Source organism: Serinus canaria, chromosome 1A, assembly GCF_022539315.1.
Source record: "Serinus canaria isolate serCan28SL12 chromosome 1A, serCan2020, whole genome shotgun sequence".
Lineage (NCBI taxonomy): Eukaryota > Metazoa > Chordata > Aves > Passeriformes > Fringillidae > Serinus > Serinus canaria.
The window spans coordinates 29,079,976-29,106,632 of record NC_066314.1 but is presented as its reverse complement, the minus strand read 5'-3'; the positions used below and the strand labels follow the sequence as shown (position 1 = coordinate 29,106,632).

At 38.7% G+C, this 26,657-nt stretch overlaps 1 protein-coding gene across 1 annotated transcript in view; it reads left to right on the top strand.

The window, feature by feature from the left end:
* Nucleotides 1–26,657, top strand: part of NELL2 (neural EGFL like 2) — a 134,453-nt gene that overhangs the window by 23,883 nt on the left and 83,913 nt on the right. Inside the window, exons 4-9 of the mRNA XM_009095034.4 lie at nt 5,873–6,046; nt 6,155–6,251; nt 7,847–7,919; nt 8,085–8,167; nt 9,156–9,284; nt 10,497–10,599. Coding sequence (XP_009093282.1) covers nt 5,873–6,046; nt 6,155–6,251; nt 7,847–7,919; nt 8,085–8,167; nt 9,156–9,284; nt 10,497–10,599 — 659 coding nt within the window. The remainder of the gene's footprint in view (nt 1–5,872; nt 6,047–6,154; nt 6,252–7,846; nt 7,920–8,084; nt 8,168–9,155; nt 9,285–10,496; nt 10,600–26,657) is intronic.

Here is a 26,657-nt window from a genome sequence, read left to right as displayed (position 1 = left end):
TGTTTTTCCCCACCTGCTTTATTAGTTTGAATTGGGCACAGACACTGAGTGGCACAGTGATGGGAAGGATTTGAACAGCCTCACATGTTTATTTCTTAACTTCCACTTCTACATCAGGGTACTGCAATCTCACTTTCCTAGCTGCTGCCTTGTGCTTCTTTCTGAGTGGAGGGAAGCTGTGCAGGTGAATGTGTGTGGATGATGCCTCTCTGCCCTGCTGGTATCTCTGCCTGGCTGTTTTCTCCCATGGACATCCCAACAAGGAGGGTGTTCCTCCATGCATGTCCCAGCACTGGGCTCCATCACCTGAGCACATCAGGATGCACCTTCCTCCTCCACAGCTGTTCTCCATATGTGTCCAGAGCAAGGAGCAGTGCTGTGCTGAAACAAAGCTGAAGTGCTTGATTGTTTTTGTGGTGGGAGAAAATAAACAAGAGAGATGTAAATGCCAGAATGATCAGTCAGTGTCTGGCTGGGGTGCTTCAGAGACATTTTCCTCACACAGTTAATCTCTGCTCTGCCTGATTAGGAGCACGAGCTTGAACTTGGGTTTTGGTTTTTTTTTTCCCAACCTTAAACAAGTGTCCTGAGGAATGCCATTCTTTTTTTATTTCTCTCCTCGTGATGCAGTGCTGATGCAGATTTGTTGGCAGTGCCTGGCAAGGGCTTGCTAGTAAACCAAACAGTGTCCAGGCTGGAGCACTGGCCCACTGCTGGTCCATTTTACATAATTGTTAGCATCTTCCTTGGCATGCTTTTGTCTCCTGCAGTTAGTACCTTTGCAGGTGATGTCAGGGCAATCTGTGAAGCAGCATTGGCCCAGGCCTGTTCCCACCAGCCAGTGGGGAAAAGCCCACCAGTTTCAGGGAAAAAGTGTAAGAGATCACCAAGCTGGATATGAGTTGAAGTGGAGCACCAGATTTATAATGAAAATTTGAGAGGATGGTTTTGCTGTCCTGCCATTTATAAAATCTGTGTCGATAGGGATAACACCCTCTTCTAATTTTTTAGCTCTCTTCACTTGGGATTTCTGCTTTCATATAAGTAATAAACATGGCATTAAAGATATTTGAGAAAGTCTTCCAGCGAATCTTATATTTGCTCTCTCTCTCACTTTCCCATTTTAGCAAGCATGTCATCCTAGACCCCGCAAGCTTTGCTGTGAGAATGTTTGTTTCTGTCAAAAGATTTGGTTTTAATGAATGGATCAATGTTTTTGAACAAAAATGCCCTAAGTCAGAAAATTACAGTCTGGCTTTAAAACTGCATTCAGCAAAAGGAAGTGTCAGAAATTGAATTGTTGGCTTTTCTGCCAATTGTGCACTTGCACCAAGGGCTACAACTTATCCAGAAAAGCAAAGACAATTTTTAAACTAATAATTCCCTGATAAAAATTCCAGTCTTCTCTTGTCTGGGTAGAGCTCTAGATGGAAAAAGACAAAACCAGTAAGATCAAGCAGTAGTGTGAGAGGTGGGAACTAAATTCTTACAGGTAAAATGAAGCTGCCACTTGGCTTTTCATATAACCATAGAATCATTTAGGTTGAAAAAAATTATAATCTGTCTGGGGATATTTTGATGCCATGTTGTTCTAGGGGATGCACTAAGAAATAAAAACTTGTAGTTAATGTTTCAGGACACTTAGTGTTACTTCCAAATAAAGTGTTCTGAAACATAGCAAAAATAAAGCTCACACTCCTGACCACCCAGTCATGATACCACAGAAAATAACAAATAAGGCATTGCTGAATGTGGTAGTGGTGCTGCATGAGTTGCTTTTATATCTTCATAATCTACACCTAGCAGAATTGCTTGCTGCTATTGTGCAATGAGGTCTACTGTGTAGGACCTCCTTTTACTTTTTAAATGTTTTGTGTAATTAAGCCTAACAAAAAAGGAAGAGCTTTGATAGCAAAAAATCTTCAGATAAAGATTTTTTAAGCATGGAAATAAGGATTTTAGTTTTATTGATTTTCCTCTTTTTTTAGTGTAGGTCAAAGAGACATGAAGAAATATTTTAGCATTATGCCTATAAATGTGAGTAGGAAAAGTTAAAAAATACCACCACCCTGTAATAAATTCATAAGCAGCAGACATGATATTTTGCCTTTAGCTTCTGAAATATTTGTCTACATGCTGTAAGTGGAAGTTGAAATAGTTAGTTGCCTGGAGTAAGGATGTGCATTTGCTGTGTGAGAAAGGATGCCAAATGAACAAGTGAGCCATCAAAGACCTGGTGTTGCCAGCACTGCCTGTTAGCTGGAATGGCCATTCCTCCCTCTTCTCAAAGACTGCTACTGTGTGCACTGAGACCATCTGGTGTTTCACCCCCTAAATCTCTAACTCCTTGCTTTACATCCTGACTTTTACTTCCAGAGTCTCCCTTGTGCTAGTCTGTCACCTCCCAAAGAGCAGGTTGTGCCTAGGCTGGTGTGACCACATGCCCTGTGCATGGTGCATGGGCATTAGACTTCTACAGCTGAGCAGATCTGCTGAGTACCTAGAAGTTACAATAGATCAGTGCTGAGCAGCAGAGCAAACATCACTGTTTTCTGTCCCAGATTCCTCCAGGGCATTCAAAACAAATTTCTTCCTCTTACAAAGACAGGCTCATCCCTAGTCAGTACATTGGGGATCACTGGCTGTCGGGTTTCCAAGCAGAGCAGCTGATCTGATGCTGTGGCCTTGGCTGTTGCCTTTGCAATGATTGTGCACATACAGAGTGATCTACAGAGAAGTAGCAACCTTTTTTTCTAGGTTGGCATTTTCTTCTCTGCATGTTGAACAGAGAAAAACATAAGCGCATATCATCTCCCTGTGAAGTTAAATCCAAGGTGGGTGTGTTTTTTTTGGGGGGGGGACTTAAAATCAGGTAGGCTGGTATTGATTAAATCACCACAGAGATTATGGATTTTAGAAAGAGAGGTTCAGATTCTGCTGTTGTGTTGGGCTTCTCATTGTGGTTTATTTTTCACTCCAATAATCGTTTGCCTCTGCAGCATAGAAGACCTTGGAGCTGTTGGGAGAAGTATCAGTGATGTTAAAAATGGGATATCTTTGGCTGCTGCTCTCCCTGCAATGACTGGGCTTGGCTAGGCTGATGTGGACAAGGAGCTAGTGATTCAGCTGATGAGGTTCTCCTGAAGCTTTTCAGTAATGAGATTCTTGGCTAGAAGAAGACTGCAGTACAATGCAGCTACTCTTTCTTTAGGAGCAAGTCCTTGAGGAGTTAAGAGCACCCTCCTTTTTCTCTCAAATAATTAGTAATCTGGAGCCTACAGAGCAGTATAGAGTGGTTTCATCATCAGACGTGAATTTCTAAAATCCAGGTCTGTTTGTTAATCCTTAGCATATTTTCTGAAAGATTCTTCCAAACCTTTGGAGCCATGCACCCAAGTGTTACAGCCTCACAGAAGGAACAAGAAGCCTCACTGTGCGCAGACTTTGCATTTTCACCCATATTTGTTTGTCAGTGCTGAGTCTTGTCCTCTCTCCTGAAACTCACGAGGCTGAGACAGAGCCATGTAAGTCCAAGCAGTTAAACAAATGTAGAATAGGGGAATAGCAAGCACAGCATTTTGCAAAAAAATTGAGTGGAAATGATTCACTTTCACGTCTGTATTTCAGCATCATGGCATTTGTTCAAGCTGAAAGCAGTATTGCTTTGGCTGTCATTTCACTTGCTTTTCTAATTGTGTTTTGCTGCTGCCTCTACAGATTATTAATAAACCATAAATGATTCTCCTAATAATTCTCCTAATGGTTGTTATTTTCCTTTTCATTTTGATGCATGTTTTCTCGTTTCAAAGGTAGTTATATTTCTAAGTTTACCAAATGGAAGAACAAAAGATATTGTCTGCGAATGTCAAAACAGTGTGTTAATCACCATTAAAACAAAACCACAAGTGTCCACAGTTTCTGTGCAGCTTTGTGTACGAAAATTTCCTTGCTTATTACAGCGTCATCGATTCAGCATCCTCTCTCAGCAGTTCTTAATTCATGAAATTTATGCAGCAATGTCTTCTTTTTATTGGAAAATCCATGATTCCCCTGCAGAGGTTTCATTATCTTATATGCATAAGGACAACACAAGTGTTTGTTTTATACCTTCTGTGGTGACTGTATGTCCAGTCATGTAGTTTGTTGCCTGCCTGCACCTTTGTGTGCTGCCATCAGTTCTGCTATTGACTTGGAATGCAGGAGAGCTCTCAGTTCTACCAGGAAGTAATGCTTCAACATATCCATGCCTTTTGTTTTCCATTTATTTTCTGCAGCTGGGTGGAGACACATAAAAGTTGTTGGAGTCAAGTTCTCTAATGTTCCCCCTGTCTTTTGGGTTGAGAGTAAACTTATTTTTATCCTTGAAGCTTGAGTTATGAAGAAGGTTATTAACTTGTCTGATGTCCTGCCATTATTGTGCAATTTTTCCAGCCAGGCCTTCAATTAGTTTCCACTTCTTGCCCATGCAAAAATTATTTTTGGGCATGAGGAGATAAATTGATTATAAAATTTGTATTTGACTTTAGTTAACTGCTTTCTTAATACTGGGGAGGAAGAAGAAATTGTCCTTTGCTGTTTTTTCAAAAAACATAGGTTTTTTTGTGTGTGTTGTTGCTAGGTATGTTCCACTATGGGACACCCTGAAGGAAGCAGGGATGTGCAGTAAGCCCAGCCTTCTCCTAGGGATGATGATTGTACATGATAGTTTTGATTTGGTCTCATTTTTACTCTTCAAAACCACAATCATTGTCTTTTCTATTCCTTAGTACAGATAGTCTGTTAAAGTAAATGACATCACCCAAGAACACACACACACACACTCAGCTTACAAGCCACTGCCATGTCTGATTGCAGATGTAGCCACAAAAATAGACAAAAATGAATTGTCCATTCTCCCAGTTGTGTATCTCACCTCATCCATTATTTCCCTGCTCTTTAGCTTTAGGTTGCATATGATTATTAGAGAATCTCTATTTCTGTTTTTCTTTCCTGTGTAAAAACCGTTTTCTTGGGGAACTTTAAAATGAGAAATTTAGTACTTTAAAAAGACAAACGGTTATTTAGGCATCTTCCCAGAGGATGTCCAACATGTGAGAGACAGCCTGTCTAAGAACTGGGTTTGGTTATGGAGTGCTTTTCAAATTGAATGGCTGGAATTTCACCATCAAAGCTTATGTTTGCAATCTGCTAGATTCACTTAGCACAGCTGCACTGCTGGCTTTTTGCTGTATATATACGTATATCCATATTTACATATAGATGTGTATACATATAGGGATGTGTATATATGTGTGTGTACACCCACACTGCAAATACACATGGTAGTTTAACAAAGCAAATAAGTACACATACATAAGTTGTTCTGAAGAGTTAGAATTTCTTGATTTTTGTATGTATTTGGGGAAATTTTATTACAGAAAATGAAAGAAGATGTAACAGTACATATAAAAGCCAACAAAGCAGTGTTCAGTCTCAGTCTTTACTTCCCTTGGTAATTACTAATGATGTCCCTATTGCAGAACTTGGAGTTGTCTTCTGTGCATTCAGGCCTTCAGAGTATTCCTTGTGCTTTCATTGTATAAGGCAATTATTTATAATAGTGTAATTCAGATTATGTTATGGAAAATTGTTTTCTTAGAGGAAAACATATTTGGCTTGGAATCTTGTGTTAAAAGTTTGAACCTGCTATAATTTGTTGCTGAGAAGTGAGGTGCAGTGGAAATCTGAAAAGGTTCTACTTTTGCCTTTGTATCTGCTTGTTTTTCTTCCTTTTTTTAAAAAGTTCTTGCATGATGATGAGAAGATGTCTTATGTAAAATGTTGCTGTGCTGAAAAGAATGGTTCATGACATGATGATGCATTTGTGGTACAGGTACCTGGAGCTGGAAAGCAGCGGTCATCGGAATGAAATCAGGTTGCATTATCGTTCAGGCAGTCATCGCTCCCACACAGAAGTGTTCCCATACATTTTGGCAGATGATAAATGGCACAGACTTTCCTTAGCAATCAGTGCCTCTCACTTGATTTTACATGTGGACTGCAATAAGTAAGTAAAAAGTGTTGTTTTATAAGAAGTTGTCACATTTGGAATATTTGAGCTCTGAGTAAATTAAATGATAACAACTTGGGGTTCTATTTTCCCCTTCCTTTTCAGAATTTATGAAAGAGTTGTGGAGAAGCCTTTCATGGACTTACCTTTGGGTACAACCTTTTGGCTGGGACAGAGGAATACTGCACATGGTTATTTTAAGGTATGCATTTCTGAAAGATAAAGAGTGAAATAAATTATTAAAGGGATTGAATCATCTTTCATATGATGAGAGGCTGAGAGATTTGGAATTGTTCAGCCTGGAGAAGAGAAGGCTCAGGAGGCTCTCATCAGTGTGGATAAATATGTGAGGGGAATGAAAATAAGGGGTCCAGACTTTTCTCACTAGGGCCCACTGACAGGCCAAGAAGCAATGGGCAAAATCTGAAACACCTGAGATTCTCAACATTAGAAGACAATTCTACTGTGAGGCTTGTCAAAGAAAGACAACTATGGAGGTAGTCAGAAGCTGTCTGAACACAGTCCTAGGCAATCTGCTGTAGCTGGTCCTGCTCGAGCAGGGAAGTTGGAGTAGATGATCTCAGGAGGTCATCAGTTTGTGCTCAGTCAGTTTGTGCTTCTGTAGTCATGACACAGCTCTTGGATTGCTTTGAAATTGCTCTTTGGCCTTTGCTTTTGGAGAGCAGCATACTGGCTACTAATTATATCTTAATTAAGCATGTAAAATCTGCCAGCAAGCATGGGATCTCTTCTTCTGGGTGAAACCATCCCTTTCCAGACATCATAGCTGAATTTCATGCTGAAATCTCCCTGAGTTTTTAACAACATGCAGCTGTTGTAACAGACATGTAGTTTTTCAGCACTTTGCAAGCTGAGACAGAGTTTAATAGGTAAAGCAAAGCAAAACAAGGAATTCATTCACCACTTTCCACAGGCAAGCAGGTGTTCAGCCATACCCAGGAAAGCAAAGCTCTGAAATGGTTACTTGGGGAGGCAAATGCCACCACTCCAAATGTTCCCTGCTTCCTTTCTTGCCCCAGCTTTAAATGCTGTGCATGATGCCCTGTTGTCTCGAATATGACCTTCTTTGGTCAGCTGGGGCAGCTGTCCTGGCTGTGTGTCTCCCAACTCCTTGTTCATCCCCAGCCTCCTCACTGGTGGAGTGGTAGGAGCAGCAGAAAAGCCCTTGCTGTTGTGTAATTTCTGTAACATCCCAGTGTTATCAGCACTGTTTCCAGCACAAATCCAAAACACGACCTCATGCCAGCTGCTTTTCTGTGAAGAAAATTAACTCTTCTCCAGCCAAAACCAGCACAAACTCAGGGTTTGCATTAATGTGTTTCTCTTGACTCTAGTTTCTTTAATCTTCAAATCTATTTTAGAGTTATAGCTTGTAAAAAATTTGCATTTTATTTAAAAGAACATTTCTAAGTAACTGAGACTGCAGCTGTTTTCAAATTACTTTTTAAAGGTCATTTGCAAGCTTTTCTTCAGTGACTAACTAAAAATAACAATGGATTCAAACCCACCAAACTCTTGCCACATAATTATGTCTTGACATTTAATCTTATGTCTTTAAAAATTATTCAGTATGCCTGTACATCTATCTATTTTTATTTCTTCTTATTCTTCTATCGCTGAATTGGGTCCAGACATGAAGCTGTTTATTCATAAGTATTTTTTTTTATTAGGTAGTTTTTCTTTGTGGGTTTTAATGTTTTACATGGTGAATGAAAAAACGTACTTTTGACAGGTAAAAAGAATGTATCCTTTTGTTTTCTCTCCACTAACACATAGGGCATAATGCAAGATGTGCAATTACTTGTCATGCCTCAAGGATTTATTTCTCAGTGCCCAGATCTTAATCGCAGTAAGTCTATTAATTCTTATATCATAAAATGAAAGGTGTGCTTTTTACTGTCTTTCTGTCCTACAAGCTTTCTTAAAACCTTGAATTCAAGTGTATTGTTTGTCAACTTTGGCATGATTGAACCTATTGTGAATTAATTTATTAACATGTATTGTATTATTCCAGCATGCCCAACTTGTAATGACTTCCATGGACTTGTGCAGAAAATTATGGAACTGCAAGACATTTTGGCAAAAACATCAGCTAAGGTAATGTTTACTAGGACTCTATTCATAGAAAAAATGAGGACTGCCAGTCTTTATTTGCTGTATTTTTAGATTATTCATGCTTATATGGCTGTGTGCAGAACATCCCTGCATTGTGTGTTTACATTTTTATATACCTCTGCCTAATTTATACATACAGATTCTCAGTTCACAGGGTTTTCTTCTTTTAATATTTTTATAGAATCATGAATTTTAATAGTAAAGAACATCCAAATCCCTGAGCAAGGAAAGGGCTCATAGATATCCAAACTCTACCTATAAGGCTAGTAAATCAATAAACCTAGAATGAAACAGGTAACTGTATTTATTACAGCAAGAGTTACCAAGACTTTTCAAGACCAGAGCTGCCAAAGGCATATTCAGACAAAATATATGCAAGACAAGGAACTAAGAATCCAAACCAGGACTTTTTTCTTTCTTTCCTGCAAAATATTATGCCAAAAACATTCATGTCTGCTGGTGAAAATAGACTACTGTGATTTTAAATGTCAGTTCTTTAGATATCTGCAGGAATGCTGTTACCTAGCTGCTTTGATACACTAATGTTAAAAATGCCTTCGCTGAAGAGCAGAAAAAATAGCTAATGTTGGTTCTGAGCTTATTTGGCCCCTCTGTCTGCAAGTACTTTATGTGGAGCAAGGTTCTTGCTCAGTTTGCCCATACAAAGATGAGAAATGAGGAGCTGTACCCATCTTGACCTGCCCATTTTGTTTCATGATGTCCCTGGTGTCAGGATGATAAGAAAGATGAAATGCATTGTGTCTTACTTCTCAATTTCTGTCTCTGAACGGCTGGTGGTTTCATCATGTTGTATTTAACAATACAACATGATTAAATTGTTTAATTGTCTCTGATTGTGTTTTCCTAAATGTATTCTCTCATCCGTGTACTGGGGACAGTTTGAATTGTGTTTTTACTAATGTGGAAGGCACTTAAAAATTCAAAACATTTTTGTGAACTGTAAATACAGTTGTCTCAAGCTGAGCAGAGGATGAACAAGTTGGATCAGTGCTACTGTGAAAGAACCTGCACAATGAAAGGCACAACCTACAGAGAGTTTGAGTCCTGGACGGATGGCTGTAAGAACTGCACTTGCATGGTATGGCTATGGTTTGAGTGGAGAGTCAGGAACTCCAGTGTTTCCTCTCAGTTTTAAGCTAGGTACTAACAACAAAGGACTTTAAAATCTGTTCTAAATCTAAGGAATAGTATCAATAAATATGTTTTCCTATATTTTCTACACTACTAGCATGTGTAGCTCCTCTATTTCCTGTCACCATATGCAGGTGCTAGGGAATATACTTAGATTGCATGTTATTCCCTTGCACTGAGTTGCAAACAGTTTCTCTGGAATTCCTTGCTTTTTGTCTATATAAACACAGCCTTTTTCTTAGCAAATGATTTAATAGATCCCTTGTGCCCGATTTCCTTTGGTTGCCTTTGATTCCATCTCAATAAGTAATAAAAAGTAAAATGTCAGGGTCACATGCAAGCTTTGTTATATTGCAAATGAAAAAGATTTGATGGATGGAAGATTCCCAAAGGTATCACAACTCCAGATGTGATTGCAAGTATCCTTTCAGGTACCAAGCTAGGGTGTCTGTATTGCTGTCCATTCATGTAAAACTCTTTCATTCCATTTGAACTCATTAAATGCTTAATCCAAGGGCCATTAGAAGCCAGTGAAAAGGTTGTTGTTGTCTGTATTGTACCTTAGATTGATTTGCTGCTATCTATAATTGGCTAAGTGGGTCTCTTTAAGCTTAATATTTTTTTTACTGGATGGATGGATAATATTTCCGGATGGATGTTCATTTTGCTTTTAGTATTTTATGGCATCAAATCTGGCTGATAAATGTTTAAAATTCTTTGAATTTAGTGTTAAATTCATTGCATATTTTTGTCTTGGATTTTTCTCGCAGCTATAATATTGCTACTTTTTAGAAATATATTCTCTCTAGCATAAAATCAGAAGGCAGAGTATTGTTCTATGCAGTTGTCATTTCACAGAAATCTGTCAGTTTTTTGCTGATTGGCAGAGTGTTGTGCCTCCAAATAGATTTGCCTCTAAAAAAATTGATCATTATCATCTCAAAGAGCACATCATTAATGTTAAAAGATTGTATGTGTGACATTCTGAAGGTATGGTTTCTGTTCTTGCAGTTATTAAAAGACCCACGTTAAACTATCTTTTTTGGACGTTGTTAGAAAGTTCATTGTATTTAAAAATGGATTTTCGAGTTCCTGTGTTTGAGAACATCTCTGCTGTTGCTAAATCAAACCGCCAGCTAAGCACCTTTTGTTCTCCTAGAACGGTACTGTGCAGTGCGAGGCTTTGCTTTGCCCCCTCGCTGACTGTCCACTTAACTCTGCCCTGGCCTATGTGGATGGCAAGTGCTGCAAGGAATGTCAATGTAAGTTTCACTCTTGTGCCTCTTGCTAATGAATGCTTTGAAATCTTAAATAATAGGAGCCTTTCTGTAAATGTGTCAGTGAAAGAGCTGGTCATTAAATAGTTGGGTTGAGGAGTCAGGGAACTTAAGACTTCTCTGAAGCATTCTGGGGAACTGTTAACCAGAAGGTTTTAATATTTCCTGTGGGATATTTTGTTTCAGTTTAGTTATGTTGTTTTTATTTAGCAGACATATTTATTTTCAGAATTTAAAAAGAAAAGAAAAATTGCTTACCAAGCTTTCTGCAGACTTCTATTATCCATTTTAGACCAAACTGCTAGAAATTCAAGAACAATTGCCTGGTGTTTGACCAGGGTCTCCAACACCTTCATCACATGAAGAGTGTTTTACCAACCTTACGTTATCGAGCTTAGACATGGAAGGTCAGATTTATAATTCTTTTTCCTTAGTTAAGAGAAAAGAAGAAGCCAGCAAAACCCAGACACCTAAAAATGTTATTTCAGAAAAGGTCATAAAAGAATTAAAGGAAAAATGGAAAAAGGTTATTTGTTTTGTCTTTTAGGATTGGATACAAGATTAACTTTAGGTTTTATGGTATTCTGGTTTTGTTGCAAGTAGGGCCGGAGAAGGGGAATTTCAGATTAATCACTATCTATATGGACTATATATAGTATTTCAGATTGATTATGTATGTGTATTCCATATGTGATGGCCGGTTATTTCAGACTATGGTGGAATCCATTCTTAAAATTGAGCATGAGATGCACACGCTTCTGTGAATGTTGAGATTTTTCTATGTGGTTTCATCACTGTTCTACTGCTGTATAAAACTTCTTAGAGTGTAGAGAAATACATAACTGGTTAAAATGACATGTTTTAAGATAAAACTCAGGAAGACGTTTTGTACTCCATTGATCTAGCTCCCACAGGAGTTTATTAATATTTAATTGCGTTAGAAGTTACACAAACCATCCCCTTTTATGAAACCTTATTAACTTACTCAAGTAGATTAATTCTAATTAAGAGGAAATAAGAATTCAAATGCTTTTTTTAACCAGCTACACAGAATTTCCATGCATATTAGATGACTCAGGGTAATTGGTAATTCAGGAATGTGATATGTGTGGCATTCAAGCCTCTGGTTGAGGCTGTTTGAATCTCTGACCATGTTGGCAGAATTTGAAAACCTGATCCTCTGAAGTATGGTTTTTGTAATGTACTGCTTGTAAGTTGAGCTGGGAATTCTCTATCCAGGTGTTAATGGGGAAGCACTCACATCATATGACTTCCAAAGTTTTTATTGGGAGTCTTGACAAAGTCAAGAAATGTGAATGAGCATGCGGACTCTGACCTTGTCATGGAGCATTGATACTTCTTTGAATTAAGATGCAGTTCTGGTACAGCACACTGATGTTTACTCTGAAATTTCCTGTTTGATATTCTTAATATTATCAAAGTGTCTTAGATTTGAGTGTTGCTAATTTGATGCCAGGACGTAATTCAATTTATAGCTAACATGAACACATACCACTTTCATGACAAACTACCAGAAAAATAATTAGATCAGAAAACATAAATAAAAATTGCTTTTGAATTTTTTTTCCTAATTTCATTTAGGTTATTTAAAGTGACTTTTGTCACATGATTTTTACAGTGGCTGAATTCCAGGAACCAAAGGACAGAGAAGGAGTCTCGTTGACAGGGTAGTTAAATTCCAATGAAAGAGTGGGAGTTAGAGGCAATGGAGGCTGCATGGCAGTCACTTATTCTCCAGGCCAATTTGGGGGAAATGCTAAGCTGTCTCTGAGTTCATATACATATGCCAGCTGTATTCTGGCTTGGTGTCTTCGGGTCAGGGTCTGAGCTGATTGAGGTCAGTGTGCTTGTTGAACTTGGTTCTTGCTGGAGGGGTTCAAAGCTGAGTCCTCCATTTGGACAGGTTCTGAGAATAACTTAATTGTTTTCAGTGCTCAGAACAACAGCAAGAGATGTAGCTTCTGACTGGCTAATATAGAGTGAAAACAGATGGCTTATAATTGGGAAAACAGCTTAGGGGGTTACCCCCAGTTAGGGAGTGTTGCTCATGGAGCCATATCCTTGGTTTTGGATAAGCAATTGTAAGTGCTGAGAAAAAAAATGCCTGATAGACTGTTCTTTAGCTGGATTTAGTATTTGCTTCAAGAAAGAACATGTGTGGATATGATGCTTCCTTCCTGGTATTTATGTTATCTCATACCAGATGATGGGCTGTTTCTGCCAGACTGTTGTTTGAGTAGAAGTGCCCAGGCAGTGACAGCTGTTGGAACCTTTGGCTGTGTCTCACTCCCCCAGGGCTGAGTGCTTCCCTCCACACTTCTTCCTTTCAGAAGAAGTTAAAATAAAAGTGTTAAAATAAAGCCACCAAAAATCAAAAGAGTAATGTTGGATTTAATGACAGCTGGCAGAGAAGAGTTAAGAGTACAGCACTTCTGGCTCTTTCAGTGACTAGAAAGCAGGCTTTCTGGGATTTTTTTTTTGTTTTGTTAGGGTTTTTTGTTGTATTTTTTTTTCCCACTCAGTGACAGAGGATGGAGTCATTCTGCATGGCTTTAGGCATGTAGAATTTGGGGATACAATCTGAAGTGGCTTCACTTATACTAGTAAATGAAATAGGGCAGGCACAGTCCTGTGGCACTTGTGGCTCACATGGCTGAAGTCTCTTCCCCTTTCCCATCCCCAGCAGATTATCTGCACCCAGATGGTTGGCTGGGAATGGCCTCTGATCAGGGCTGTGCCCCCAGCTTGTGCCTGGCACTGCTTCAGAGCATCTTGGCTGGTACGGTGTGACATGGTGCCATGATGTGTGCTAACACTCGGACTGCAGGGAGAGTTACAAGCTGCAACCAAGCATTTTCAAGCCTGCTGTCATTTGCTGTTTCATTTATCTGATGTTTCATTTGCTAGTTGTGGACATCACCAGTTTGGCTCTCTTGATAACAAGCTGCAGAGCTGGCACCTCCAGAAGGCACTTGGTGCTGAGAGGGGCTGGAAGGGATGGGATTAGTTGCCTTCTGGAAGTGGACATCTCCTTCCTGGGCTTGTAGACAGGTGATTAGAACAGAGACTGAACTTTTAGACAGCTGAAGTTGTGAGACTAATCTTACATCAGTTACTGTGATGCGTATCGGGTGTGTAAGATAGGAAAGCAAAGTGCTGGATTTTTAAGCCTGATACTGCCATTAAACTGTTATGCAAAGAGACTTTCCCACGCTGCCAAATCCTAGGAATTAAATTTCAGCCCAGTCCAGCATTTACATTTTGGACAGCAAGCTTTGTTTTGTCTTGTTCAATGACATTTTCATCACTTAGGAAATTTCAGCACAGCTATCTATTCATGTTTTTCTTAAATGTTTAGTTCAGGGAAGAACACCTAGTAAGGAATGGTTGAGATATTTTTTTAAAACCAATCTTGCTTTGACTTTGGTTCTTTTTGTAAGCCAAAGGAAAAAGAAACACAAAACAAACAAAAAAACCCAAACCCTGACCTTCTCTCTTAACTCCATACCTTTGTTTCAGGCCATTCAGACAACTTGTACTGTTTTGTCTTGTGTGAAGGTCGATGCTGGTAGCATGGGGAATGGCAATGAATGCAAATTGTCACTGTGTTTTCTATTAGCTGTAATGGGCTAAAAGAAGCAGCAATCTTCCATGGCAGATGAATGGGCCAGTGTGTTGGATGTATGTTTCAGCTGTAGACAATGTAAAATCAGCCCAGCTACCATAGCACACATCTTAGTTCAATGGGAGCTTCCTGTGGAGAATTGTTTGGAGCTGGAAGGACAAGACTACTTTTTTCTATGCTCAATGCAATTTTAAAGAATTCTGAGAAGGTGTGTGTAAAACATCATTAATTTTTTTTCTCCTCTGCAGAGACAAAGGCATTGTGTGGTGTTAGGCACCAATACAAATTGAGGAGAGATTAAGCTTCCTTACTGACCCTATAAATATTGCTTTAGACCACAGGCTTGGCTTAAGAAGTGCAAGGACAAGTTCATTTATTTAAAGTGAATTGTGGAAGGACTGCCAATGTCTTAGCAGCTGAGAGAATTGGTGCTTGGTCAGCAGATCCTGTTATGGTAATGTTTTCATTAGTCAGTGTATTAACACCAAGGCATCACCTCCAAAAGCTATATGCATTCTTTTTAAAATGAAACTAGTGTATTTTAAACAAACTAGGGGATTTTTGTTTTTATGAGACCAGAAATTATATTTGTGCTAGTATCTGGTGCAGTAATAATTCCCATCACCAAAGACTGATTTCCAGGAAGCAATTGCTCTCTTCTCATCACTCTCTTCCTCCCAATGACACTGCAGATACTTATTGACCTAACAGCAAACTATTTAAATCCATCCCAGCAGATTCCAGTGGAGGTTAAAATCTGAGCCATCATGCTCAAATCTGCAGGCTACGATTTTTCCATAAAGCCATTTGATTTGGTTTTTTTTCCTGAGACAGGATATTTGATGGGTTTCTGGTGCATTGTGGCCAAGTTCTCAGTCTAACACAAGTATTTTAGGCAACTGTGAGAAACACTAGGGTTGTCCTGGATGAGGTCACAGTTCTGGTGCTAGCAGAGAGAGCTAGCACCAGAGAGAGAGTGTGTAAAGGGGTTCTATAAATTGGGAAGGATTTTTTTAACAAAATAATTAAAACACAAATATGGACATTGTAGCTCTTAATAACATGCATGGGTTTCTGATGCAGTGATCTGTCTTGCTATCTTGCAGAAACTTTTAATTCTATGATTAAAATTAAAGGCATTTCTTCTCTGACCTTCATAATTTACCCATTTTCCCCCTCCAAACTCTTCTGCAAACTCCATCTCTTGTAGCCTACTGACACAGAGAGAAGGAGCTGTGAAAGCGTTTCTGCTTCTTCTTTGCAGCAGCAGCAATTGAGCATCAGCAAAAGTGCAAAAGTTTTATCTAGAAACTTAAGGAATATGGGTTAAACTTACTCTGAAAATCATAATTAATCCAGGTAGTTTGAAGCATTGTGGACTTAAGCCTGTGCTGTTTGCCAAGTTCCATCTTTTTACAGAATTATCCCTTTTTCCCCTGGGCTTTCATCCTCTAGCCTTAGGTGACTTCCATCAGTAGCCAAGTGGGGTGCCAGCCCTGCCTTGTTCAGCCAAGTGCTGGAGAAGTTTCTGCATTCAGTGTGGCACAGAGAAGAGGCTGCAGCTTGGAGAAATGATTAGTCACTGTCACTGACTGAACAGGTCATTTTATCCTTGAAGTAAATGAGAAGGATGGAAATGGAAGAGCATCTCCAGCAGGCTGGCTGGAACATGGCATGAGTCTGAGGGCTGTGGGCAGCCAGCAGGCTCGGGGTGGCAGAGCAGGCATCAGTACTGCAGGAAGAAAAGGCAGTTCTAAGCAGTAAAACCATGATTTATCATCTCTCATAGTTCTTTAAAGAATGCACATTTTAGAATATAAAGGAAAAACAACATTCTGGTTAATAAAAAACAAATAGTTGCTTTTGATTTTAAATACTTATGTGTGGCTTTTTAAAGAACATAAGTACATACAGAGCATAAATTCTGTTCTTCTGAGGTTTGTTTTTAATACAAAAATTCAGATAAATTAGCCTACTTCAGAATAGTATTAAGAGATATCTTGAATATAGCCAGCACTGGGTTGTTTCGTAGAGCTGTGATATTTATCATAACCTCCTGTAGTTAGCATGCAGAACTTCTGAATGTTACTTAGCAGAATAGTGTCCGTTCAGCCTCTACTTTCTGGATTTTCTGTGCTGAAGTGATTCACATCAACCTTATTTTTCAGGCTTTTGAATTACATATAATGATAGTATCACTCTGGAATGACAAATAAAAAGCATTTTTATTGTACTTGTATTGTACTACTTGTACTACTGAGATGAATTATACTGTACTTTACCAACTGTTTAAACCATTTCATTACTTCTTAAGACTTCAAAAGAAAGTCAGCATCCATATTCATTTAGAAATAGGACAAAAATAATTTTTATAATTAAATACATTTGCAAGAGGAAAAAACATGTCCTTGAAACCAGGTAGGTCAATAAGATCAGTGGAGATGTTTCAGATTTACAAAGCTGGACTAGGAAAGCATACTAGATGCACCTGTCATTTGTGAATCCAGCATAGCTCCTACAGTGTCAGTCTCACCAAAGGGCTGAGGTTGGAAGGGAGCTCTGGAGGTCTCCTGGTCCAACCCTCCTGCTCAAGCAGGGCCATGTGGAGCAGGCTGCCCAGGACTGTGGCTAGCAGCTTTTGAATATCTACAGAGATGGAGACTCCACAGCCTCCCAGGCTACCTGTACCAGTGCTCAGTCACCCTCGCAGTAACCAAGTATTTTCTTCAGTCCAAAGGGATTTTTAAGTGTTCTGATGTGTGCCCGTTGCCTCCTGTCCTGTTACTGGGCACCCCTGAGAACAGCCTGTCTTTCTCTTCTTCAGTCCTTTCCATCAGGAGTTTTCACACTTTGGGAAGATCTCCTCAGAGACTTCACTTCTCTGGGATGTGTAACATCTCAGGAAGTCGAGAAAAAATGTCTTGGGACCTTTCCTGTGCTGAGCTGAAAGCCAGCTGAAGACAGTGGAAGGAATCCCCTTGGCTTTGCTGGGCAGGACCAGTGTAACTCTTGAGCCAAGGTGCTCAGTCTCTGCTCTATTTTCCCTTGTAAAGCTATAGAAATTTTCAAACTACTCTTACACCACAGCAATATTTGGTTTATCTCTGTTAAATAGCCAATGACAGAATTGTTAGGGGATTTTTGCTGCTGAGCATGTAGTCTCAGATGACCTTTGTTCTTTGTAAGCTGGGCAGTATTCCTCATCAGAAGGAAAACAGAGCAGGAAACCCATTCCTTGTATGTCTTTTGTTGTCTATAAGTAAAATTATAGCTTACAGTATATTGAAATTTTTGACTTCTCAAAATATTTTGCTCCTGTTTTGTTTCCTTTCCTACTTCCTCGTGTCCTTTGAATTTCGTTGTTCCTTGTTAGCAAAAGAGGACTGGGGGGAGTCAGTGCCTGTGCCTGTCTTAGACTTTTCATGCCTTGAAGTGTGGCTTCCTCCTAGGTGAGTGGCCTTTTATCTCTTCTGGACCCCATGTGTTATGGAGCTCCACTAGAAGACCCTAGCTCTGGAGGCAGTGTATCAGTATACAAGGAGAACTTCAGTTAATGGTACAATCATCTAGTTTTAGTCCTACTGTGTGCCTGAGGAGTGAATACAAAGATAAAGTATGTTTAAGAAAATCCTTATTCATTAAAATACATTACATTGGATATGTAGCAATCTGCACTAAAGAAGAAATTGGAAACATAATATTGGTAACTTTATTGGTAGAGAATTAAAAATATTTTTTTACATCGAGAATTTTGCTGTAGGCCATGCTCTTCTCTCCTTATAACCCATTTTGTCGAGGTTGTGTGGGAAAAGAGCTAATATTTTCCATTCCTTTTTCATTATATTCTTACCAGGGAGTTCATAAAATATAAAATACCTGCAGCATATTATTATTTTAGTTTATTTCCAGTACAAATAAAACATTAACATATGCTAGATATGAATATATTTGCTTTCAGACAGCTGGGCGTGGACAGATTGGCAGTGTTCCAGCTTCTAATAGGTTAGTACCCTAACTTGAGTAATGCTGATTTCACTAGAATTTTCTTAGGTAGCTATGAAATAATAATTTAAGAATAAAAAAAGGTTCTATTTATAATTACAAAAATAATCTAGGATATTAGCATGCTGGTGTGTTGATTAACATATGTTTGTTCTCAGCAGTGATGTGCTTATGTCACTATATGTGCATCATTGATCTAATTGATCTAGGAGGTTCTTTTTGTTTGATTTGGGTTTTTGGGAAATTTTTTTTTTTTTTGGTTTTTTTCTTTGCTTTATTTCAGGGATTTTGGTGGAGGGAGGTGTTGGTTTTTTTATTTTGTCCAGAAGCACATTGCCAAATCAGCTGCTTGTAGCTGATGTTCTCGTTTTTGCCTGGACCTTTTTTTCTGTAGATCTTGGAAATACCTATAGTATCAGTAGCAAACATCTTCAATGGGTATGTGCTGTGAAAAAAAAAAGAGAAAAGCCTTAGCTGAAAACCCCAGAACTAAAGGTTTTGGACAAGGTCACAGAAGTGTGAGAAGTTGGAGGCAGAGAGTACTGATGGAGTAAAGGCTTTGCAAAACCAAATGGGACTCTTGGCTTGCACAGTTTTGTAAAGACCAGTCTGCACTTGACATAGTCTTGTTCAGAGCAGGATTGCCACATTGACAGGGGTTGTTTGGATGGAAAGCTGGCCTAGGGGAGACACTGGTAGGAGATATGGGAGTGTACAAGAAGGCATACACACAATTTTTTGACAGTGCCTATGCCTGCGAAATGAAAAAATGTTGTCAAGGCTGAAACTCAATAAATAAATTATTGGAAGAAAACTCACCACAAAACTGTCAATAATGTGATATTCTTTCCCGTGGAAGGGATGGTAAAATATGAATGAAGTTGATTCAGTGAGATTAATATAAAATGATGTACACTGTTACCCTTTATTTGTCTTTTTGTGAAGATAACGATTGAAACCCATGGCTTTCAGTCTTTTGGACTGCAGAGCTTGGCATTTTTTTCAGTGGAAACATGTACTGAATTAAACCATCTACTGCTTGGTATACTTCTCTTAACTACTGCTTGCAGATATCTGAAGTGTGATGTATAGACCTCCAGGCTGTTATTGATCACTATTTCTACATCTGTCAGCTCATAAAATATATTCAGCTTCAAGTAATGGTCACTTAGTCCCATGTGAGACACAACTTTAAAATGAAAATCTTGTCTGATATGGTGTAACAGACCTTTATCCTGCTTTCCTCAAAAATGTCATTGCAGTCCTCTTTAATTGAAAAGTTTCTGCAGTTTGTTTTTGTCACTGTGCCAGTCACAGGACTGTGTCTGTGGTGTTTCTGTAACTCTGTTCTGTCTCTGTTCTGCCAATATAGAGAATTTTTACTAATTTTTGCCTTCTTGGGAGCTTTGATTTGTTACCAGTTTCCACTAAGAAGAGAGCCCTGTTCATTTGTTTTGAAGGGCAGTTGACCATCCTAAGCCTTTCTCTGCAGGGTAGCTGACTAGTTTATTTTCACCTTCTACTTGTTGAAGTTATTTGTGTAAGATTCTGATTGTAAGTGAAAATTCTGGTCTTCCCCTTCTTGCTTTAAGTTATTTTCAAGTATAATTTTGACTGTTTTCCTGATTTAATTTTAATTTGTGACATTTGAAGATATTCTTAAGTTTCCTTTTTTTTTTCCTGTTGTCCAACAAATTTTCCTTTTGTTTCTGATGTCTATGTATATACTACATACATAGTAGTGTTAGAATTACGGTGACATTATTGTTTGATGTAATAAATTGGTTCAGGAAACACCTGGTTTCACCTGTAAGATTTTTTCCTCTCCTCCCCATCTGGAAATCAAAGCATATAAATATGCTTGACTCATCTGAAAAATAGGCACATAACCTGTTTTTTCTAGCAAACAGTCTTGTCAGGTACTTTGAAGGTAGGGAAGATGAACAGGCATGCTTCTCTCTATGTTGTTGTTATTTTGACAAAGACATGTAAATTCAGGTATTATTTCCTTAAGATGTCTCACTAAGTTATATTCATATTGACTAAAGTGCAGTATTTCTCTCTAGGCTAATTTTACAGGCTTGTAAAGGGGGAGTTAGTTTTGTGGATGTTTTCATCATGCTTTATCTAGAAACCTTGTAGATCCTCAAGGCATGTAAAGGAGAAATCAAATCTGAGTATAGCATAGAAGAGATAACAGTTTTGGGTATGGTTGTTGTGAATTTCTCAGACAGGCTTCTTAATAGTAGTAGCCTATGACTTTGGGATGCTTCAATGTTGTCCATTGTCCTCTGTGACCCTTTATGAACAGAGGTGGTAGTACAATGTGAGCCCCTTGCCACTTGTTTTTCATTTTATTAATTTTGTAGTATTCTTTTGGTGAGTTGCTGTGAGGAAACATGGGAATAAATGAATGCATTTTCAAAGTAGAAAGTTTAAATAGACATATAAATTAATAAAGAAATCACATCCTTGGGGAATCACTGGTTCTGTCAGTGCTCGTCACTTCTTAAACCCACTCTCTTAAGAGCACGGGAGCAGGCAATTCCAAAATGCTGGAAGTCAAGCAGACGAGGCAGAAGGTCAGCTTGACTGAAAAGGGATCTTTGGGATGGAGCTAAGGAAAAAAAGGAAAGTATATGCCAGTGGAAGCAAGGTCAGGGGACATGGGAGGAATGCAGAGATGCTGCTTGCCACTGTAGAGGGAAAAGTGCTGCAGCCAAAGCTCAGGTGGAATTGAATACAGCTCCATATAGATAAACAGATTTACCTGCACAGTGTGGGAATTCTGGCTGATGTCTAGAAAGGTCCTCCTAAGGACAACAGGAGTATTTACATAAATGATTTTTAAAAAAGTTATCAGCCACTATATAAGGCTTTCTTTCACTAATGTTCCCAAAGAAAAAAAGGAGTAGTTACATTAACAGCTGCTATGAACTCCAGCTTACCGTTTTTCTGTGATGAATCGGGGTATCGACAGATACATTTGGGAGAAATTAGCTGTGACATAGCAGAATCTTTGAACATCTGCTCCAGCTACTTTTAAATTTTTAATATTTGAAATCCTGAACTGACTTTAGACATGAAGTATTGTATTGTTTGGGAATGCACAATGGATAATAGCCACTTCTAGGAGCCTTGAGAAACAGCATGTTAGATGTACATAGGTTTCTTTTAAAAGCTTTCTTTTGAAAATTTCTAAAACTATTGTTAATACCTGTTTTTTTAATGTTAGATTTTGGTTAACTATTATTAGAAAATGAATGTTGGGATTGAGTATATAAAAAATTTATAAAGCCAGTTTGCGTAACCAATTTTAATCAAGATTTCCAAAAATGTGTTTACGCTGCTGTGTTAAAAACCTTTTGCTGACCTAATGCTAAGGACTTAACTGCATTTAGCATTCTTAAGCTATCTGGAGTGTTTGTGATTATGCCAACTAATCCTGTCATTCTGGCTGAAGGGAGGGATGGAAGGATTGGCAGATTCCTTATGTGGGAAAAGAAGTGGATGGAAGAAGAGTTGGGAGCATGAAACCCTGTCAGTTGCTGTACAGAGCTAGATGCAGGTGCTTTGAAAGAAGTGAGGTCTAACAGCAGCAGTGGATGTGGTGCTCGACCCCTGGGAATGTCTGAGCACATTAGATTGGCCTGCACCAAGAAGGCAAACGTGAGTATTGCTGTCACAGCCAACTTAACCAGGGGCTGCTGTTCTTAGGAGAAGTGAAAGAATTTAGATCTGAGAGGAAAATAAATACAGTGAGATGGATGCTAGGTCACAGGATCCTGTGCCTTCACTGGGGAGGTGTGTGCAGCAAAGTGACAGTGCAGAATTTCTAGCTAAAACATCTGTGGAAATTGTTCTGGACCAAGGATATTCTGATTGAGAATAAAAATATCTGTAGGGTCCCTGATAGTTGCTTAAATACGAGTGTAGTCTCTGAGTACTTAAATCATGGGCCAAGTTTTGGTCAAAATTCTCCATGATTGTTGGAGGTTGCTCTAAATTTTTGGAGCAGAAGCTGTGTGGAACCTTTCACTTGGGAACATGGAAACATCACTTCCAAGTTTTTTTCACCCTAATTAATGCCAGCTTTGTTATATATTGGTGGAACTTGTAGTTTTGTAGTTTGCATAGAATCTTTTTAATGCTGTCAAATGAAACTGTCAAAATCTGGGGAAGTGTTGCCGCTCAGAGATATTTTGCTTTTTACTGAGTAAGTTCACATGATTAGTGTCCACAAAGCCACCATCTCAGCAGTCATGTGCAAAAGTATGTCTTTTAAAATTACTCTTAATTGGTGCACTCTTTCTTCCTGGTGAATCTCGGCAAAATATCCTAATGAATGAAATACATTATTCTATTTTCCCTCTGCCCCCTGTTGGAAGTGTCTGGGGAGCAGAGTTACACCTTGTAAGCACAGCTGCAGGAGTAGGTGCACATCTTCCCACCATGTCATGTCCATGGATGGTTTTAGTGGCAATGGAGAACACAAGCCAATTTTTATATAATAAATTAATGCTGATTGGTGATATCTGTTTAGCTCTCATAGATTTCAAAATAGTGACTCAAAAATGTGCAAGTCTTTAGCAGTTTTTCATTAATTTCATAAATTTTCAATACTGAATCTGAATCAGTTAATTCAGTTTCATCTTGCATGTGAATACCTGTGACTTGAGGCACTCTGATGGATGTATGGGTGAATTTAAGGTGTAAGGTGCTCTAGGGAGGTGTCTAGTTTTCTAAACTCAACTGTTTTTCTCTTAACAAACTTTTCAGAAAAGTATCTTTTACAACTAGTGCAGCAGTCCAGCTGAGAAAAGGTGGAGCAAAGTACAAATTTCCCTGTCAGCATTTGATAAAATATCTATTAGCACCTTCACTAAATAGAGCTATGTCACTGGTGTTGTGGATAGCTGACATAAGGAATTGATCAGATAATGTCAAATCCCGTCTTTATGGGGATTAAGCAGGCCTGTAATATTTGCCTTGGAGTTCTTTTGGTCTGTCAGATTCTTGTGCTATTTATAAACCTTTAAGATAATTGTAATATAGTTGTCATTTGTTTAATATTAAACTCAATTGGTTTTCCTCTCTTGACACCCTCTAAGGCTTTTGTCTAAGGTGTTTTATGTTATGGTTTGACATTTTGCTGTAAAAGTTATTTGGGTGTTGGATTACCAACAACAGTGAATATAATGAATTTGTCATAAAATGGGTGGGCATTTTGTTCACATTAGGCATGACCAAGTTTTTTAAATACTATGGATATAGTCCAAAATACTCCAGTTCTCTTTAACAAGCAGAATATGGTCCATTGCACTAAAGCCAAAGTTTTGCATGTCATTCAGTAGAACTGTTTTGGCTGCTCTGTTTAACAGAGCTAAAGTTGCAATGTGAATAGCAGTTCACATTCCTTTTTAAGGGAAGCTGACATCAAACACATTGCCCAGATTGGATCTTTGCTTACCAAGAGATACCTCCATTTGTGCAATTAGGGTCATTGGCTTTGATTGGCTGCACTCCCCTGTCTGGCAGCCTACTTTAAAAGTTTTACTCATCTGTTAGGTCTATTTGCCTCAGCTGAACTGCTGTCAATAGAGCTTTTAGTCATGTTTTCACTGCTATTTCGGAGCTCAGATTACCTGTTTAGTCTTTAGGATGACTCAGGGAGCCTGTATTCCAGGATTAAAATGATTTCTATAGAAGATTTCTCAACAACACTACATAGGATAGCTGAATTATGTAATTTCCTGGTAGCAGTTGATAGAAATATAGAAAATATGAGAGGTAGGGGAAGGAATTCAGGATTTCAGATTGACTCCTTGCTGCTGTGACTAAACAGCCCGTTAGTGTTGTGGTGTCTCACACTGTAGATACTCTTGACTGATTCTAAGACTGGTATAGAACAATGACTTTGTGTTATAAATGTAATAGAAACATTTAGCATTTCCAGCAAATAAGTAGCAAGACACAAATAGTAATTGGTTCATTGTCATGATAAAATTACAAATACATTTTTCTTTTTTCAGCTGAGGAAGCAGAAGAAGATATGTGTAGCTTTTCAGCAGTGATTGACTGGAAACATTTGTAATATATTTTTCAGCTTGAAATTTGGAATAATTTTGAATTGTTGAGGGAGATGGCATGAAATGAAGTAAGTCTGCAGCCTCCCTGACTGCAGCAGCAGAGGAGTTTGTGCTTTCCAGAAAATGAACAAAGAAGAAATAATGCCCAAATCCCAAAGATAAATGAGAAAGGGGTGAGAGCCATGCCTAGTAATGATGTGGCTGTCAAGAGAAAGAAATTCAGGGAAGGTGGTGATTATCTCTGTACTTCTAAGGATAGAGCCACACTGTGGCTTTGCGCTATGTAAGCTTGCAAAGTAGGATTAATGGGACTTAGACAACACCTGGGCCTTCATCTCTGAACAGTAGAAAATGTAATCAAAGAGATTCCAAGGAGGAGGTAGGAAAACAAAGGGAACGAGACAGGTTTGGGAGTTTTTCTGTGTGAGATAATTTTGGGTGTCTTTCCTCCCTACCAACCCACATGAGTGAACAAAGAATGAAGCAACATAGACTTAATGTTTGGTTTTTAGGTTGTCCGTTCATATTTACTGATAAATTTCACAAAACTGCAAGTCCTATCTGCTACTCATTGGGCAGTTGTGAATACAAGAAATTAAAGTGGTTTGAGGAGTTGACCAACGTGCTAAATTTTCTGCTTTGCCCTGGTGATGTCTGAATCCAAACTAGCTGAGATACCACAGGGAAATGTACGTGCGTTCCTCAGGGGAAGCCATGCTCAATCTAGACAGTGAAAGTCATAAATGCAGAAATGAGAAACTGTTCTAGTTGACATTCTGAGAACTCAGTGAATGAATGGCAGGAGTTCACTGGGTCATGGATCTTGTATGGACATTTAAAATAATATAAAAGGAAAGTGTCATTTGGAAGCCAGTGGGAAGAAGGATTCTGAAAGAGAAGGGATGATTTAACAAACTGTTGATAATTAATTGAACAAACAGAACAGCAAGGGGGCTCTTGAAAGATTCCTTTTGCTGCAAGAACATGAAGAAGATTCCATGTCATCACAAGGTGTTAAATAATACTGAAGGATAGTTGCATTAGTAATACAGCTGTGTAAATATAAGCAAACCTTGCTATACTTTTTTAGACCCGGTACACAGATGCTTACCAGTGTAATATTTGATCACTTTCTGCATACAAATAGATAAAAAGTAGTCAAACTTCTAAGCAAGTTTTGCAGACTTCCTGTTTCATCTTCTTAGAAACCTCTGCTTTGAACAATATATATTATTTTTAGGTACTGGGGGAATGTGGAAATTTGATGGCAAGAGGAAATGGTTGATGTAATTCAGCTGTAGATGAAATCCTACGTAGGCAATAACTACCAGATCTGGAACAGCTAATCATCAGGTAATGTCTTGACTGTGACTCAGTCTATGGAATGAAAGGACTTAGGAAGATGAAGGATGATATGCTTCCCCAGAGAGATACCAATCACAAGCTAATCAGAGTATCCAGGGAAGCATCTAGCCAAGCAGAAATTAAATCTTCACTGGACTTTTCCATTTTCACAGTACTAGTCCAGATGTTCATGTTGCTGAAACATCTTTATTTCTGAAGGAAAATAAAGACAGGAATCACCAGCATCATGGGATGTTTACTGATTGTGACAGTTGCTGTCAGGAGGCAGGAGGAACATTCTGTTCCACACCACCTGGGGGTGTGGGTGCCAATGTCTTAGGATGAAAGGGGTGCAGAAAAATGTTAGTAGATTTGTCTTTCTAAAAATCTTTTTATGTGTGCTTAATACTCACCTAACCAGATTATCTTAATGTTTTTAGAAGCCTCCAGGTAGCCTGATGTAAATCTGCCCTTACTGTTTGTCAGGATGCCTTTCAGTGGGCAGTGGAAGAGAAGTGAGCTGGCAAGAGAGCAGGAAAAAGGCATTTGTGGCAGCACTGGGAGAAGAAAGGACAGAATGCACTGGCAAACTTACCATCACTAAACTCACTGGTGTCTGTCATGATAAAGAAACATGGAGCCATGGTTTTAAGAAGAAATACCCCTTTTGAATGTTGTCAGTGAGAGCAGCAGTCTGTAAGAAGACATGCTTAAGCTTGTGCTTAGATTATTCAGTTTAGCAGGTTTTCAATTCAGTTTTAATTAAATTTTTAAAATTGGGCATTTATTGTTTGTTGGGTTTTCTCTCTTTTTTCAGACATAGTTTGGTCATTCTATATAGACAGGTCCCTGATACCTGGAGACACTATAACCTTGCTAGCAAAACCACAGCAGAATGCTTGGATTGCTTATTTAGGAGAGTTCAATGGATGAGATATAATTTCCTTAGCTGCATGGTGGCC